The 19,165-nt window shown below is 38.0% G+C and overlaps 1 protein-coding gene across 1 annotated transcript; it reads right to left on the bottom strand.

Annotated features, from left to right (window-relative positions):
- Positions 1-1,457: 1,457 nt before the first annotated feature.
- Positions 1,458-18,493, bottom strand: adam8b (ADAM metallopeptidase domain 8b). Its single transcript, XM_074619346.1, has 23 exons — positions 18,274-18,493; positions 14,636-14,742; positions 13,540-13,613; positions 13,378-13,453; positions 13,019-13,095; positions 12,334-12,541; positions 12,168-12,230; positions 11,005-11,067; positions 10,741-10,910; positions 10,572-10,653; positions 10,320-10,462; positions 9,906-10,092; positions 9,444-9,533; positions 7,788-7,986; positions 7,175-7,277; positions 6,820-6,985; positions 6,650-6,730; positions 6,455-6,539; positions 5,263-5,383; positions 5,004-5,163; positions 4,846-4,893; positions 4,602-4,652; positions 1,458-3,548 (listed from the first exon to the last, which is right to left on the bottom strand). Exons 1-23 carry the CDS (start codon positions 18,374-18,376, stop codon positions 3,444-3,446), a joined length of 2,562 nt encoding a protein of 853 aa, XP_074475447.1. The 5' UTR covers positions 18,377-18,493; the 3' UTR covers positions 1,458-3,443.
- Between the last annotated feature and the right edge of the window lie 672 nt (positions 18,494-19,165).

Genomic DNA, 19,165 nt, shown 5'->3' with positions numbered 1-19,165 from the left:
GGACCTCACTGAGTGTCTGAATTGGAGTAAATCCTTTTAACAGGTTTAAACATCTGTTGGAACGAGTGAAACCAGGAGAGTGGAGGAGTGTGAGTCAGATCTGGTCACTTAGCTGCTGGTGTGCTACTGAAAATTCAGCCTCTGTCATATCTGATATATCACGTCTGATAGAGCTTCACTGAGACTGGAATGGAGTTAAAAATACAGTTTTTCTACTTGCCCATCCAGTCTACATATGTCTTGTGGACTTGGAGAAGGCTTATGTTATTGAGGGAAAAAAATAAATCTGCGATTTTTAGAAAAAAGTCATAATATTATAAAGTAGTAATTTTACGTGTTATTTTCTCATAAAGTTATGACTTTATTCTCATAATATTATGACTTTTTTTTCTCGTAAAGTTATGACTTTATTCTCATAATATTATGACTTTTTTTTCTCGTAAAGTTATGACTCTATTCTCGTAATATTAAGATTTTTTTTTTCTCGTAATATTACGACTTTATTCTGTAAATCTCAGATGTTTTTCCCTCAATGTGGCCCTAATACTCTGTAGTACATTGTCTCTTTGGCCCTCACTGCATTAGACTTATATACTATATATTTAGACTATAAACTGTGTTACCTTCATCACAATGATCAAATGTTTTGCGGCTCCAGACAGATTTTTTTCTTCTTTTTTTTTGCTAAAATGTCTCTTTCGATAGTAAAGGTTGCTGACTTCTGAGTTATCTGGTCCTTGTATAACCAAAGTGAGAGCTGCGTCCGTATACTCGCCAGGATTGTCCCTTGTTCCTGTTTGTGATTTTCATGGACTAACTGAGGCTAATGGGATTGTCATTAGTTTTGCAGATATTTGATCAAAAACCGTTAAAATGTTGACCTGATGATGGCGCTAGATGAAGAGTCAAAGTTATTATAGTTCATCCTGAGGGGAACACGAATGTCTGAAACAACATTTTATGTCAATCCATCCAACAGTTGTTGAGACATTTTACACAAAACCACACATGTAAACCTCAGGGTGGCGCTACAGACGATCACCAACGTCAGTAGGATTCATCCTCTGAGGATCACCAATGTCAGTAGGATTCATCCTCTGAGGATCACCAACGTCAGTAGGATTCATCCTCTGAGGAACACAAACTTCAGGCTCTTATTGCTAATTCACTCAGAAAGTTCTTGGTTTGTTTCCCATGAGAACGCCGAGTCTTAAAACAACCGAAGCCATCAGCGTTTGTGTCCGACTGTTAAAGAAGGCTGAGCAGGAAGCCCAGATGATGATGGGAGTTGTTTCTCGGAATTGTTTCTCAGAGCCGTTTCCTTCAGCGTCTCACTAGAGACCAATAAACATGAATGAACTGTTAACTCGTGTGTTTACTGGGAAGAACAATAGAAGACTTCTCAGTAAGTTAATAAAGATTTTCCACAAGAAAAACAGTGAACACAACAGACCTCATTGAGAAAACTGTAACTTTTAATAATTATGCAATTCCCATAATAAACAGATAAAGTGTGTAATCTGCTGATGCAACATACTTTAGGAATAAAGTGCACTTTATTTGTTGCAACAAAAGGCCTCTTGTGGGAGTTTTTACATTCAATCAGTCAAACATGTCTCGGATTTTAACACCAAACGGTGATAATTTACAATTTAACCGACAGGGTATAAAAACCTGTGACTTGTTGCCGTAAAAAGTGCAGTAAAAAAACGACGACTAGTTGCTGGAGGCTCCGTCATACACCTCGCCTCGGGACGGGAAACAAACAAAGGAGCATGTAATGTTTCAAGCTGAACCACAGTTAACTCACACAGGTCATCTGAACACTGTGTGTACCATTCATTGGTTTTCAAGTACAGTGCAAAGTTATACAAAACAAACCTTATAAAAGGCACAGACTGGCTTTGGACACAGTTTAGGGACCGTATGAAAATTATTTTTTTTCTGGTGTGTTTTCAACGTCAAGGAAAAACGGGTTAGTAAACGGTGAAAATGTTACGTTACTATTTTATATCTATCACTTATTCAGTCTCTCTTTCAAACTCTCAAACCAGAGTTGGTGATTGTTGTAACTGTGAAAAGACTACAAAGTTTTACAGCGATCAGCGAGGTAAAATTGCTGTTTTTGTCAATGGAGTCTGGTGGCTTTGAAGAGCGCATATAACAGCTGTTTCTTTTCACATCTAACTCTGTGAATGAAGGGTTTATTTTGACAAAACCAGAGTTGGTGATTGTTGGACCAGTGGAAAGACTAACAAAGACAGTTTCGATGAGTTTTGTTTTTTTCTGTCGAGTTTGAGTGTGTTTTAAAGTAATCAGCGAGGTAAATGTACTGTTTCTGTCAATGGAGTCTGGTGGCATTGAGGAGTGCATATAACAGATGTTTCTTTTCACATCTAACTCGGCTAATTAAGATTTTATTTAGACCAGACCAGAGTTGGTGATTGTTGGAACAGTGGAAAGACTAACAAAGATGGTTTTGATGAGTTTTGTTTTGTTTATGTCGAGTTTTGATGAAGTGTGTTTCAATAGTCAGCGAGGTAAAATTACTGTTTCTGTCAATGGAGTCTGGTGGCTTTGAGGAGAGCATATTAATTATATATTTTGTAAGTTAATAATTTATAATAATTGTCCAAATCCCTGTTGATTTTATTTATTATATATTTACTTCAACATAGCATTGCAACGGAAAAGGGGCGAAAATGAGCGCGTCTACCCGGGTTTCATGTTTCCATCACTGCCGATCGGAGCTGGGGAGTCGATAAATACTTGTGACTACTGCAGAGTCATGAATGAATAAATGCAGATTGTAACCTTTAACACTAAAGACAAAAGCCAGATGTTAGTGGGGTTTTTGGTCCGGTGGGAAAGAGGCTTCAGAGACTAGCTGGTGAACATAGTGCAGCATTTAGCAGCTAAAGAGACAGATATTTTCCTGAGGAGTTGGTGGAGACCAAAAACTGAGCTAAACACCAAACTTCACATTATGACAAACATAGAATAGTGCGTCCCAAACAGTTATCACCACCACCAGTGACTAAATGAACTGGGCTTAGAGAGAAGGCTGAAATAAAATATAAAAACACCCCCACCATCCCCCCCTTTGACCCTCCCCCACCCTCTAATAATTTTCATACGGTCCCTTACACAAGCATTAAATAAATATTTAAAAAGTACATTTCATGTGAGCACCATTTTGCTCACGCTGTAATGAGACAACTTAACATTAAAAGAACTTTTTACAGCAGCAGTTCCAGTAATGGAGAGTTTTCCACAGCAGCTGTGAGGCAACTGTTGGTCATCAGAGACATTCTCAGTCGGTCACTCCATCGCAGTCTTTAAGACTCTCTGTGAGTCACACGTAGGATCCCAGAAAGGATCGCTCTCTTTCTATATGTAGGACTACACGCTTTGGTAAAATCCTGAGACTTTTAATGAGACGTTCATGTGAGTCTGTGAGGTCGTGGCTTCGCTGTGGGAGGAGGAGGAGAAGGAGGGCTGGGCTTGACTGGAGGTACAGGAGGAGGACTCAGTTTGGCTGCCTTAAACTGAAAAATACAAAACAAGATGAAAACGCATTTATAAATATGAAGATGCTTCTTCTACACTTAAAACTATGGAGGTTTTTGGACAAGAAACTGTCAATAGAGGCAGGAAACCAGTGATGGAGGAAGTATTCAGAGCCTTTACTTAAATAAAAGTATTAATACCACACTGTGAAAATACTCTGTTACAAGTAAAAGTCCTGCATTGAAAATGTTACTTAAGTAAAAGTATGTAAGTATCATCAGGAAAATGTACTTAAAGTATTAAAAGTAAAAGTATAAAATGCAAAAAAATGTCCCTTGTGACTGTTCTACTATTATAATTTATATTCTATCATTAGATTATTATTACTCATGTATTAATGTAAAAGCAGGATTTTACTGCTGTAGTTGGTTGAGCTGATTTTGAACTATTAACTAATGATTATTTCCATTATGGATTAATCTGCTGATTATTTTCTCCATTAATAGATTAATTGTTTGGTTTGTAAAAATAGTGAAAGTAGTGAGAAATGTTCGTCATAATGACCCAGAGCCCAAAGTGACACCTTTACACTGTTTGTTTAGTCCAAACCTCAACATTATTATTAATACATTATACATTCAAATCCTCCCATTTGAGAGGCTGGAAACATCAAATGTTTTTACATGAAAAATGAGCTCTACTTGTATATACTGTTGGGTAGTTCAATTTATAATAAAACAACACATTTTATGAATCTTATTTCTAAAGTAACGAAGTCTGTCAAATAAATGTAGAAAAGTAAAAAGTACAATATTTCCCTCTGAGATGTGGTGGAGTAGAAGTAGAAAGCGGCACGACAAGAAAAGACTCAAGTAAAGTACAAATATCTCAAATTTGTATTTAAGTACAGTACTTGAGTAAATGTACTTAGTTACATTTCCCCACTGCAGGAAACGGATAAAGAACTCCTCACACTGGAGAAGCTTGAATCAACAAATCGATTGTTGGTTGAGCGACTGATCGGCTTCACTGCTGAACGTCGTCTTGAGCTGAACTAGTCATCAGTGAGAGCAGCTGTAGGTGTGACTCACCTGTGCTTTACTCAGAGGAGGTAGAGGTTTAGATGGAGGTAGAGGTTTCGTCTGTGGTGAAGAAGAAGAAGAAAGTCACTGACATTTGTGTTGCACACCACACGTCTGAATGCAGATACATTTCTACATGTATTATTAACTTTTTTGAACTTTAGCAGCCGACTTTAGTTGCCAAATCTGAATGCGATCCTCAGTTTGCATTATGCATTAGATCACATTGCAAGTTGTTTTTTCTAAAGCTTACCGGCTCAGTCTGTGAGGTAGGCGACACTGAAGGCAGTTTCTTTGGTGGCTGGAAGAAAAAAGCAGTTAATAACTATCCCAGTACTTTGCATTGATGTAGTAATAAATAATAACAGATCACTGAATGAGTAACTCCTTTAGTATCGGTGCTGTCTGTACCTGTGGAGCGGCTCTGCTGGGACTCACAGGAACAATCAGAGGAGCGCAGGCTTGTGTTGCTGTCGACTGCATGAACGTGGGCTGACTGATCTGAGGTCTCTCTTGAACAGTCAACTCCTGAAACATCGGGTTCAGCTGGCATGGAGCTGAATGCTCTTTACTGTGAACACAAAATGTTGTCAGCCTGGAAGTAGAAGACGAAATCAAAGAAACGCGGACAGAGCTGGAATATGAGAGACTGAATTAAAGCACAAACTACCTTTTGGAGATGCAGTTGTACCTGTTGCCCTTTTTACAGCACATGAGGCCGGCAGTCACCGCGATGATCACCAGCAGGATGAAGAGCGCTGCACACACACCAGCTATTATCCCGCTCTGACCTGCAGGCGTAGACGGGGAAATCACACTGTTGTCATATACACCATATACACTACCTCTGTTGTTACACGCCTTTTATTTATGTCATAATGTATGGAGCTCGTAAAGCTTTACGTGGAAAAAAGACACATATATCCACACTGTTGTTTTCCAAGTTTATAAGCAAGTTTTTTTTAGTCATGCAACTTTTTAGCCACACTAGCGGCGAGACTCTAGGGATGGAAATGCTGGTCTAGTAGAAACCCCAAAATACGAGTAAGTATGAACCTGAAAATAAGCATAATAGGTCCTCTTTAAAACAGAATAATTTGGTGTGTAGCAAAAACATGAAAATATTGTCTAATACTGTAAGACGTATCTCGTTAAAACAAGAGAATTGCTGTAATAAGAACATTTGTGATTTGTTATGGTGGCAGAAATATGACAAATTTGATATGAGAAGGCCAAAGTTGTAAAATGTCTCAGCAAAGGTTGACCTTTGCACAAAATTAAAGAGAAAGATGTTCTGTTACTCAGAAAAAGAGTAGAATCATTTCTAAGTAGTCAGTCGTATCGTATTTTTAGTTGATCAACTTATTTCCCCATAATTTGGGGGAAATTCACAATCGAGCATCCTCAGTTTGTTCTGACGGTTTCACAACTTCCGCCTGCAAAGTGTCTCTTCTTCCTCCTTTGTTTATATTTTTAGTCGTTTAATGTGAAGACTGAATAGTTGCACAATCACTTAGCAGACTCCATTTTCAAGTTCTTTTTCTATTCTAGCTCCTTGTGCAAAAAAATATCACGTGATACGTTGTTTTATAAGCTGATGCAGAGCGCAGTCTGGCTTTAACTCTTTAAGGCTTTTAACTGTTTTAAGGTGTATCGGGAACACTTGATTAGGTCCGTGCTAGAAGAAACAGGAGATCACTCATAATGAATCATTCATGTTTCTTTCTTACTGGAAGAATGATTCATCGAGCAGGTGTGACCTGTTTTTGTCTCACTGAGAGCTGATGGTTTAAACCGATATCTAAAGATGAAACACATTTACTGTCTTAAAGTCAAGTCCAGTGAATCGTCCTGTACTGTACCTTGAGATAAATTTGCATACTTGATGTCGCAGTAAGGTGGGGCCCAGCCGGGATTACAGTGGCACTCTCTCTTGTGATTACACACCTATATAAGATAAAAAGCAATAACAGTCATTTAAACATGGACCTTGGCCCAGTAGAGTCAAACTGAAAACAGCTGCAAGTGATTTCAAACCCTAAAAATAACTAACTCACCCCATTGTTGTTGCATTTCTTTGCGCAATCCTCCCTTTTCCCATAAACTGCCATATCCACACATCTGTAGTCAAGGCAAACCTGTGTACAAATGTTTGATTCTGAGCAAAACATCCAACATAAGTAACAAAACTCCATGTAATGTGTGTCTCCCCAACTGGGAGTTTTACCCTATTCAGTCCACATCCGGTTCCATTTGGCACCCTGTCGATGTTTCTGGTCTTGTCTTCATCCACGGCTAGTTTACATTCGATGTTGAACAAGGTGTAGGCTGCCCTTCTACCTGTGATGGACACGCCGCCTGCTTCGCAAAACATGGCTCCACACTTCACATTCCTACAAAAGAAAAGAACAAATTATCCTCAAACATACAACATTTCATGTGTTGTTTTTGACAGTCTTTGCTTCTTCTCAGTTCTGGTACTGGCTCATTCTGTGTGCCAGGTTTCCTTCAGGAGTGTTTAGTGATAAACTTCGGATAGAAACCGAGCCAGGCCTTTCAGTGTGAATGTTGATGATACGTACTCTGCAGTGCACGGGGTGTAGCCGGACTGGCTCACTCCACAGTTAGCACCTTCTAGGCCCCGTCGGTTCAGGTTAAAACAAAAGTCTGATGCGACTCTGGCCCCTGAGGAAACAAGAGATTCACGGTTAACCATTAAATTATGGAAGCGTTTTCATGCCAGGAAAAGAAGAAATCAGATGAAAATTTAAAGATGTATGTAAGTATGTAACATCAAGTCAACATTTTGACTTTTTAAATCCAAATTGAATTATCTTAGAATAGAATAAAAAATAGCCCTATATGGATTTGAACATTTGTTTTGGCTGTATAGCATGATTTTGTAATCACCAATCCTCTGATTGGTCAGTGGAGTTTATATGGAGGCCCATTTGTGCCAGGAAAAGAAAGGGCAGCCCCATTTTAAATACACACGTCTTTTGTAGATGCAGAGACTACTATTCATTAAACTTTCTGTAGTCCTTTATATTATACAAATGCACACTATTAAAGCAATCTTTCTTAGAAAGAGGCACTTCAGAGACTACTAGAAACAACTCATAACTAAATCTCCTGGAGGCTCAGCTTGTCTATTTCAGAAGCAAAGGAAAACAGTGGAACCCCTGTTGAGTGTACCTGGTCCAAACAGCCTCCAGCAGTGCTGCTGATGTGTGGGGCATTGTCCGTTGTAGCAGTAGCCCTGCGCCTTCTTGTAGCACGACTTGCCGTTCATCTCAAAGCTATCTTCGGGACAGTCCCCCGATGCTCCGGTGCAGTATTCAGGCAGGTCGCAGTCGCCGGCCAACTTCCTGCACACACTTCCAGCCAGTTTAGGCTGTGGGTTAAAGCAGGTGATTTAGCTCAAGTACATGTTGGTTAAACTGTATATAATTAGCTTGTGTATTTATATCATATATGACTAGCACCAGCTCGTCTAGTCTTTGAAACTGTCATTTGAGGAAGGACGTGGTCAGTTACAGCACATAGAAACAGCAGGATATCAACTTCTGCTTCCTGTTATTATTGAACTGCTGCTGTTTCAACGTGGTTGGAAGAGTTACCTTCTCCTGTTGCTATTTTAATGCCCACAGTTATTAGTCAGAAGCAGGGTGTGTCTGTATGATTGTCTGTCCACTGACAGTGGATCTGATTTAGCTTTTTTAACCCAGTCTAGAGGGGTTTTTAGCCGTGCTGCTGGCGCTGTTGGTGTGTCTGTCCACCACTTTGGTCCAGACTGAAATATCTAAACAACTATTGGATGGATTGTAATGAAATTGGGTAATGACATTCATGTTCCCAGAGGTTCAATCCTCTGACTTTGGTGATCCTCTGCTAGTGCACACGGCAGGTCAAAGTTGTCACTTATCCGGTGTTAAAATATCTCAACTTCTACAGGATGAATTGGAACAAAGTGTTTGGTTTAGACATTCCTGGTTCCCAGAGGATGGATCCTAATAACTTTGGTGATCCCTTCACTTTTCCTGTAGCGCCACTATCAGGTTGACATTTGTAGTTCGGAGTGAAACATTTCAACCAATATTGGATGGATTGCCATGAACTGTGGTTTATTCATGTCCCCCATCGGGATGAATGTTTTTGTTTATGACCAAATAACTGCAAAATGTGAAAATGACGTCCCATCAGCCTCAGCAGTGCTCTGTGTGCTAATAAGCACATATTGTCATGCTAACATGCTAAACTAAGATGTTCTAACATGGTAAACATTATACCTGCTGAACATCAGCATGTTAGCGTTTAGCTCAAACTACCACAGGGTTCAATGTTAATGTTAAGAAATTGACTTGCCCCTTTACAAATTGTTTAATTTATTAGCGGTTATCAAGTAACAACAAATACTTATAATTTAATAATTGAAATGCTCGCTTGCGCTTCAGCTCATAAACTTTGTCCTTACCCGCCGCCATTTTCAAGCGAGTGCCCGATCGGTACTGAGCATGTGCAACTCTCCGCAGAGATGAGAAGGAAGCGAGAAGGCTCACTCCTGAGCTACTTCCATCATCAGCTCCGTTAAAAACTGTGTTTAATTCGGTTTTACCATTTCCCCGATCGGGCAAGTGAGTTGCTAGATTTACTAGCCCGACGTGTCAAGGCAAACAGGCAATCGTTATTGTTGAGCCCTGCACCGCTGCAGCATCACAGAGCTGCTAGGATTGTTAGTCTTGTTCAATTTGGTCTGGGACCTCGGGTGGAAATTCACATAACAAACATGTTTTTAGCTAACAAACTATAAGAAACCCACTTTTAAAGCTACATTAATGGAAGTTAAAGTACCTGGCAGTTGTCACAGCATTGTCCGTGAGCACACTGGGATCCTTCAGTCAGGCGACAAGTCGAGGCATCGCAACAAGGGTTTTTGCATTCCTAGAAAAAAAAACATGTCTTTTTCAGTTGTCATGTTTGTGTATCCTGTTACATCTTTAGCAGGGATTGATGTGATGAAACACAGATCAGATTTAAATCTCCAACACAAGCAGCCTCTCTGCCAAGAATGTTGTCTCCCTGATATGATGTGAGCACACAGGAAAACTATTTTAATTTTTAAGGCCAAGCTCCAGCTTTGGACGGCCTGAATCACCACGGCCTTCCCTTTTATTAGCTGCAACCTCACGCACAGGAAACCACACCAGTCAGCTAAAACAGAAAACCCACATCGTGTCTTTCTTCACTAAAGGATATATTTAAACTTTCCAAGGTCCTAAAAATTACGACCAGCGCCATTACTGAAAGTTCTACCTTCGCTGTGCCACAGTCGCACTCCTCTCCGGGGTCCAGCATGGCGTTGCCGCAGCTCGGGCCCAGAGTGATGATCTTACTGGAGCTGGGCCTGAACAAGCAGGTGGGCTGAGCTCGCTCCATGTAATCAGCGAGCTGCTCAAAGCTGCACCTGCTGAAAAACTCCGGGAACCCTTGACTTGCTGTCCTGAAGAAGAGCAAAGAGATCTCTCTTAATTGTAACTAAGTGGTCCAAACCAAGGACACGGGGTGTGCACATACTTTTGTATGTTCAAGCTGAATGTTCGTGATGTTCACGCTGAAATATACTTCCAACTATATAATACAAAAGAAATTATCAAAATATTTTTTGTGTTTTGCAAAAATACACATTATAAGCTGCAGCAAGACAGACCAAAAGGTCCGCGTCCTTACCTGAGCTGGCTTGTCATCAGACAGCTGTCAAGGCTGAGAGATGGACCGCACCTACAACGTATGCTATCATGGGACATGCCGAAATTATGTCCCATCTCATGAGCGATGGTGGAGGCGAGGCCTCTTGGGCTATCATTGTGATCCTGGAAGACAAATGCAGAGATACATTCAGCAGGATGTATCATAAAATACCAAATACCTTCATCTCCAGTCGTTAAAGGATTCATGTGAGTTAGAAGACGTTATTCATACCTGATTGACTCCACCTGAGTTTCCAGTACACATGGCAAACTTATTTGCCAGTCCGACTGTATCTCCTTCAAAATCTTTGCCACTGTTGAAGGAAAACGTCAAACATCAGGTTAAACTGGCAGCATTACTGTGTTCAACATCTGCGCAGACAGCTAAGACTGATCCTCACGTCACAAGCTGGGCGTTGTCGTGCTTCGTCCTCGGCAGAAGGTCGGCCTGCCGCCACAGGAGGAAACTGTCCAGGGTAGTCTCCGGATTCCTGTCAACGTCAATGTGGTCTCTATTCGTCCAAATCTCCAAGCCCACCAGCATGATGCGGATGTTCAGAGGTCGATACATCTGCAGGCAGAGGAGGAGACGTTATTCAGGAGTGATGAATGCACTGAGATCTGTCGGATAAGAGCACTGGAACAGCTTCCAAAACAAAACTCACCTGGTCAACGTGATTAATAACTCCAAGAATACGGGATCTAGTCTGGCTTCCATATCGCATATACTGGAGGAAGAGGAGAGACAAACATGATCAGATTCATTCATCCAGCCATCCATCCATTCCAGACGTCCCTCTCCCCAGCAACGTTTTCCAGCTCCTCCTGGGAAACCCAAAAGAGAGGCGTCCAGGAGGCATCCTGATCAGATCCCAGAGCCACCTCAACCGGCTCCTTTTGGCACGAAGGAGCAGCGGTTCGATTCCGAGCTCCTCCAGATGTCTGAGCTCCTCAACCTATCATCTCTAAAGGTGAGCCCAGCTATCCTACGGAGCCCAGTTACCCCCTTCCAAGTTTCACCATCGTTGCCCACGCAAGCGCTTTAAGTCCCCCAGTTGAACTACAGAGTCCCTTGGAGGTGGTATCCTTTCCAGGACGCCACCCAGAGACACTCTGATCTGCTGTTCAGAGGCTTCCTCTCAGCAACTTTTAGTCACATAGAAGTGACCCTCTCGTTCTCCGGGGTAAACTCCAACACAGCGGCGCTCAGCAGGGGGCTAGTGAGTATCCACCCGACGCCTCTCACCCAGAACCAACTCCGGAAAAGGAAAGAGTCCAGTGCCATGCGTAGAGGAAAGCACAACTATATCGAGTTGGTACCACTCCACCTCACCTTCCATAGAGGTGACGTTCCATATCCCTAGAACCAATCTGTGATGCCAGGGGTTAGCATGCCTCGGTCCCTTCCTTTGCCTGTGCCCAGAATGGATTCATTTCCATCCATCCATCCATTGTCTACCACTTATCAAGGGCCGGGACATGGGGTCGTCCCTCTCCCTAGCAACGTTTTCCAGCTCTTCCTGTAGGACCCCGAGGCGTTCCCAGGCCAGACGAGATGTATAATCTCTCCAGCGTGTTCTGGGTTTGCCCCGGGGCCTCCTACCAGTTGGACGTGCCCAGAAAACCTCTAAAGGGAGGCGTCTAAGAGGCATCCTGATCAGATCCCAGAACCACCTCAGCTGGACCCTTCCGACGCAAAGGAGCAGCGGCTCTACTACGAGCTCCCTCTGGATGTCTGAGCTCCTCACCCTATCATCTCTAAGGCTGAGCTGGATTCATTCAGTGATGGAAATTATAGTAGTAAAGGAATTAAAAATCAGATATTTACCTCAGTGTAGTCCACCACCACAAACAGCTCGACAAACCTCTGTGGACCTAAGAAGGGCGTTTTCTGAAGAAAAAAAGGAAACAGAAATGCAACCTTCATGTTAATATTATGATTTAAAACCATACTTTTTTATGGTTTACCATAAAACCATACTGATGTCACCTACCCATGATCTGGACTTGAAGAGGCCAGAGAGCCCAGGGCCTTGGTCCTGGTCCTCGTCCTGTTCCCGGTCGTAAATTAAGGTGGTGTTGTTGGAGGAGGAGCTGCTGCTGATCTTCTGGTGCTCCTGTCTGTAAACTGCATGACCGCCGTCCTCAGACTGTCCCAGAGGCTCGATCAGGTAAACCTGCTGCTGGGCTCTCACAAAGCCACTGAAAACACCGAAAACAAGAAGACAAGTGCTTCATTTGTAGATGATCTGAAGCAAAACTTCAAAGATGTGATCCAACATACGAATGGAAACAGTCTGTGAACACAGGAGCGCAATGGATCGATCATAAATGTCTTGGTTTAAAAAATATAAAAGCTTTAGACGAGGCCACTTTATTTAACACCTTTCAAAGAGAAAATTCAAAGTGGTTTAAATAAGGCAAAGAAATGCATCAGAGCGACATTTAAAAACACAATAAAAAGGAAAATAAAATGAAAACTAAGACTAGATACAATACTAATATGATAAGATGCCCCAAATTCAATCATATAAAAAGTTGCATCACAACTAACTGATTACTAAATATCATGAAGGAACACATTTCACAAGTATTTGAGAAACTTTCACTGGAGTGATGTAAGCGGCAAATTACAAAAAAGGAAGTTTGTAGCTGTAAAAAACACCCAGATTTTCTTACCTAATGCCCGAACAAATCCCAACGCTGACTGAAGAGTCCTTCATGCCTTCAATATGACCGTGATAGTAGCAGTGCTCCTGGACCAAAATACATTCATCAGATTAAAGACGAGATCAGCGTGTGCTCAATTACTCACAAAGAGTTCCTTTGTTTTTATTATCCATGAAATTATGAATCACAGGTTGGGAATGTCAGATCTTTATCATGTCGGGTTCACTTTTACTCACATAACTTCACATGATATAAGGCAAAATACAAAAGTTTCCAGATACAAATGTATCTGTATTTATTTTTGTCTTAATGTCCGACACCTACTAATCTTTCTACACCAACACCTGTGTAGTAAATTAAAGTCTCACCTCATTTGGTGATACTGTCACCCGTTTTCCATCTTCTGAATAGTGTGTTTCAGTGTAGCCTCTCCCAATAAGATTCCTATTAAATACAAGTGGAAAAACAATATTAAAATATTAAAATATTAAAATACATGTTTGTTAAGTGGATCTGAAATTCTAATTTACCTGTTTTTTTCCAGATGAATTGTGTGGTTCCTCCCTTCAATGGTCAACTCGTACTGAACCGTATCAGGATAAAGCTGTTGAAAATCGTTCGTCAGTCACACAACAACTATTTATCACTGTAAAAATTACAATAATGTGCAGCACTGGAAGAAACACACATCCTTTACTTGGGTAAAAGTAACTAATAAAAATACTCTGCTACAGGTAACAGTACAGAAGTATCAAAAGTAAAAGTACTCATCGTGCAGTATGTCCCCTTTAAGAATATTGTATGATTTTATATTATTGAATTATTGTTACTGATGCACTGAGGTGAAAGTAACATTTTACTGTTATACAGCGGATCAAGAGGAAACTCATTTGAGCTACTATACAGTATATATCAGCTTACTGTTGGTGGGAAGTAACCAAGTATATTTATTCTGTACTTTTGTGATACTTTACGCTAATACTCACATTTATATTACAAAATATTGTACTTTTTACTGCATAAGATTTATTTGACGTCTTTGAATATTGCATTTTTTTACATACAAAATATATGATCAGGTTATAAAATATAACGTAGATTCAACTATCCAACAGTATATAAAGTAGTAAAAATTAACTTCTAACTACTTCTAGCTACAGCCATAAAATCCTGCATGCAGAATAATTAATCAGTAATAGCATATTATTATTATTATTAATAATAATAATAATAATAATAATAATAATAATAATAAAATATTATTATTATTAATATTATTTAATAGAGATAGGAATTATCTTTAAGGACATTTTGCTGTAAACACGTCTGCACTAAAGTGACATTTTGATTACGTTTTCCCCTCCTGATCCCATTCTATAAGATAAACCTATATTCTGATTATCAGCGGGGTTGAACATTAACTTTTTTGTCCACCTGCCACTGGCTGGTGGATTCCAAAACCTACAAGACACTCAATAGATTACCATTATTGTTTTTGGCTGGTTAGTGAAGCAAATCTAGCAGCCACATGCATATTTTACCAGCATCTGGCTGGTGGCTCAGGCTAATTTCCAACCCTGATTATCAGGTATCACAGGTGAGGTGAGGCAGGTGAGGTGTAGTCACCTGGTTGTCCTGCAAGCTTCTCTGGTGTCTCCCCTGAAGTCTCTGAGGTCGGACCACCTCGTATCTGTCCACGTGAGCCAACATCCCAGAGGTCTGCACCACACAAACTACACACAACAAGCAACACTGTTATTCACATTTATACAAAATATACTTTAATCTGCATTTTAATCTGTTAGACAGACTTCAAGGACACTCCCTGGTTCTATTTCCTCTTTTCAGTGTTGGAAATTTACTGGGAATCTACTCAAGTACTGTAGCACAATTTTGAGGTACTTTTACTTTACTTAAGTATCCAATTTATGCTACTTTATACTTCTACTCCACTACACCTCAGAGGGAAATATTGTACTTTTCACTTCACTACATTTATTTAACAGCTATAGTTTGCATAGTGAGTACTTTTACATTTGATACTTTAAGTACATTTTGCTGGTAATACTACAACAAAAACAGTACAACAAAAATAAATTGCAATCCTGACGGTGAATACACATCTAATAAACAGTAGTACAAATAAAAAGGAGTAAAAAAAAAGATACTATAAATAGAAAATATGTATTTGCTTGACCTATAAAAATAGTAAGATATTGCACGTTGCTGAGTTGGATTACATATTTTAATAAATATGGGAGTAAATATGTACAAAGGAATAAACTAAACAACTGTAATATGGGTAACAATAAAGCCTACCACACTGTAAAAATAAATTTAAATATATATATATAATATTTTATTATTATTATTAATTAATTTATTTATTTTGTAAAAAACTTCTGTAAAATAAATTATACATATATATTTATTTATTCCTTTATTTTGTAATATATATATATGTATATATATACATGTACTGTATATATATAATTTATTTTACAGAAGTTTTTCTTACTAAATAAATGAATAATAATAATAAATAATATATATATACAGTATAAACAGTATATATGTGTCTTTTTTTTATCTATTTATTTATTTATTTATTTTACAGTGTGGTAGGCCTATTAATACTTTTACTTCCACCACTGCCTCTTTTTGAAAAGATTCAAGATTCAATACTTTATTTCCGTATCAACATGATTGTTTGGAATTAGTCTTAGTGAGCTCACTTTTAAACAAAGACAGAGAAAGACAAAAATAGTAAAGCCACTCACTCATAGAGCACATAACACATTAAACAAAGTATAAAACAGATATAGGCCTAATATCCATACCCATAGAAGCATATAAAAGCGTAAAATAAAATCCAACAACACCATAGATAAAACACTAGCACATGTAGGGAAATTAGCAGCAACATCACACGACCCACTAGATAAAGTGCAATAAAAACATCTGCCCTATTGCACCATTATTTAATCTGCATCTGCCATATGGCCTGCAGAGCTGTTTGTAGTGTTAAGGAGGGACAGCTTCAGGAAATGTGTGCGCTGTTTCTGGTTTTAATGCTTCTTGTTCTTTTGTGAGAAGGAAGGAAATTAAACAGATTGTTAGCCAGATGAGAGGGGTTCTCTAAAACTTCTTCTTTTGTAGTCTTATAGATCTCCCCAAGGGCTGATCATATCTATTAATTGTGGATGCAGTACGCACCACTGTGTCCAAGTGTGTCCTGTCCTCAGCTGACATGTTGCCAAACCTCACAGTTATTTATTGAGTAAGTAAAGATGTTCTCTGTTCACTGCTGCTCTATAAAACTGCACCAAAACATCTCTGTAAATTTTAGTAATTGTCATTTTCAGGTTCATACTTTTATTTTGTGTTTCTACTAGTACATGTTTACATGCTGTAATGTTCAAAAAAGACTTTATTTTCCTAATACTGTCTGCTTGAATACACCTGTATTCACCCTCTGTCTGAAACGCTCCGTTTTAGTGCATTGCAACAAAATTGCAACGGAATTGCGTTGCTAGAAAACAGTTTGGATCCATGTTTACTCCCTGTCATTTGATGTCATTCACATACACTGCAACAGCAAATAAACTGGGACCCATTTAGAATGTTTAAAACCGTGTAATGGTCTATAAATATTGTATATGTGACATCACAAATAGACAGAAATCCTAACGGCTTGTTTCAAACGCACAATTTCTGAATACGGGCTGTGTGTGTTTTTCTCCGTATATTGAGCGTTTTGATAGTTTAACAGTATTTATATAGCACTTAAACCTGCTTTATAATATAAAAGACCTGAAAAATCACACTCTTTTACAATATGGGACCTTTAAAAAGGAAAGTCTCTGGTGTGCTTTCTGAGAATAGTTGAGTCACTCCATTTCAAGGTGGAGGAGATTAATATCACTCCCAGAAATGTGTAGCTGTCCACTTGTTGTTGTTGTTGATGACCAAAAAACTTATTGACATAACAACAATAAAATACTTTTCATGCAGTTTCCCCAAACAATATGAGCCTAAGATATATAATTAATGCCATTATAATAAGCACATTAAAAGCTTCTTATCTAACCGTTCCTGTCAAACATCAACTTTTCTACTGTAAATGTCAGTAACAGTTCTCTCATACAGTAATAACAGTATTTATATAGCACTTAAACCTGCTTTATAATATAAAAGACCTAAAAATCACACTTTTTTTACAATATGGGACCTTTAAAAAGGAAAGTCTCTGGTGTGCTTTCTGAGAATAGTTTCGTCACTCCATTTCAAGGTGGAGGAGATTAATATCACCCACAGGGATGTGTAGCTGTGTTGTTGTTGATGACCAAAAAACTTATTGTCATAACAACAATAAAATACTCTTCATGCAGTTTCCCCAAACAATATGAGCCTAAGATACAATTAATGCCATTATAAGAAATAAATTACCACACGTTAAAATAAATGAATGAATAAATAAATAAATAGATTAATTAATTAATTAATTAATTAATTAATTAATTAATTAATTAATACTGTATATACTATATATATATAATTTATTATTATTATTCATTTATTTAGTAAAAAAAAACTTCTGTAAAATAAATTATATATATAAAATGTATTTTACAGAATTATTTTTTATTTGTATTATATATATATTATTTATTATTAATATTCATTTATTTAGTAAAAAAGACTTCTGTAAAATAAATTATATTTATATATTAATTTAGTAAAAAATCTGTAAAATAAATTATATATATATATATACGGTATATATACAATTTATTTTACAGAATTATTTTTTATTTATTTGATATCTCTCTCTCTCTCTCTCTCTCTATATATATATATATATATATATATATATATATATATCAACATGATTACATGAAAAAATTACATTATTAATTATTTAATTAAATTAAAAATATGTCTGGTGTGCTTTCTGAGAATAGTTGTGTCACTCCATTTCCAGGTGGAGGAGATTAATATCACTCCCAGAGATGTCCAGCTATCTGTCCACTTGTTTTATAATATAAAAGTCCTGAAAAAATCTCACTTTTAAAAATAAACAAATTCATAACAACAATAAAATACTTTTCATGAAGTTCCCCAAACAATATGAGCCTTAGATAATTAATGAATGCCATTATAATAACAGCTTCTTATCAAACATTAACTTCTCTTCTGTATTTACAGTGTTAAAGTTCTCTCATACAGTAATAACAGTATTTTAATGTGAAGGTTGAACCTACCTAAAGTCAGCCACAGTGAGACCATGTTCACTCCCATCATGATGCGCTCTGCTCGGTCACCGCCGCTCATCTTACCGTTAACCCTCCACCGTGAATCACCCATACCAGCCGGACTCTGGAGCTCCGCCTCCGGTCGGTCACTCTCTTATCACCGCCTCACAGTTTACCGGAATCAACCGGTCAAGCGAGAGACGGTTAGAAGAACACACGACTTCCGTTTAAATAAAAACATGTCAAAATAAAAGCACTGTACTTGAACCGTTAGTTAGCTAGCGTTTATTCCTGATGAATTATGAAGATGTAACTTAAACTGTAAAGTTGATAGTGTGAAAAATGTGTTATGGGTGCACGAATTCTTAATAATTACCGTATTAATTGATTTAATCACACCACAATTAACGGTTGCTCTACGGACCGGAAGTGGTAATGAACTGTTGACAGCCATGGACACTTAACTGCGTCACAATAACTCAATTAACGCTAACTAATAATAAATGTGTTTTTTTTTTAATATATATATATATAATTATAAATATTTCAAAATTAATAATCAGCTATACTGCCATCTTCTGGGGCTATTATGTCCTATTGTTGTACTGTTGCTTTACTGTGTATATATATATATATAAAATACTGTACTACTGTAAACTATATTATTTATCTATTTATTTATTTATAAATATTATTAATACAATATTTTTAATATAATATAATATTATTTATTTATTTATTATTTGCTTTACTGTGTATATATATATAAAAAAATACTGTACTACTGTATACTATATTATTTATTTATTTATAAATATTATTAATATAATATATATATATTATTTATTCATAAAGTTCCCCATTAGCTGATGCCAATGGCACCAGCTAGTCTTCCTGGGTA

This window comes from Sebastes fasciatus, chromosome 20, assembly GCF_043250625.1.
Source record: "Sebastes fasciatus isolate fSebFas1 chromosome 20, fSebFas1.pri, whole genome shotgun sequence".
Lineage (NCBI taxonomy): Eukaryota > Metazoa > Chordata > Actinopteri > Perciformes > Sebastidae > Sebastes > Sebastes fasciatus.
This window is presented reverse-complemented; position numbering and strand designations above follow the sequence as displayed.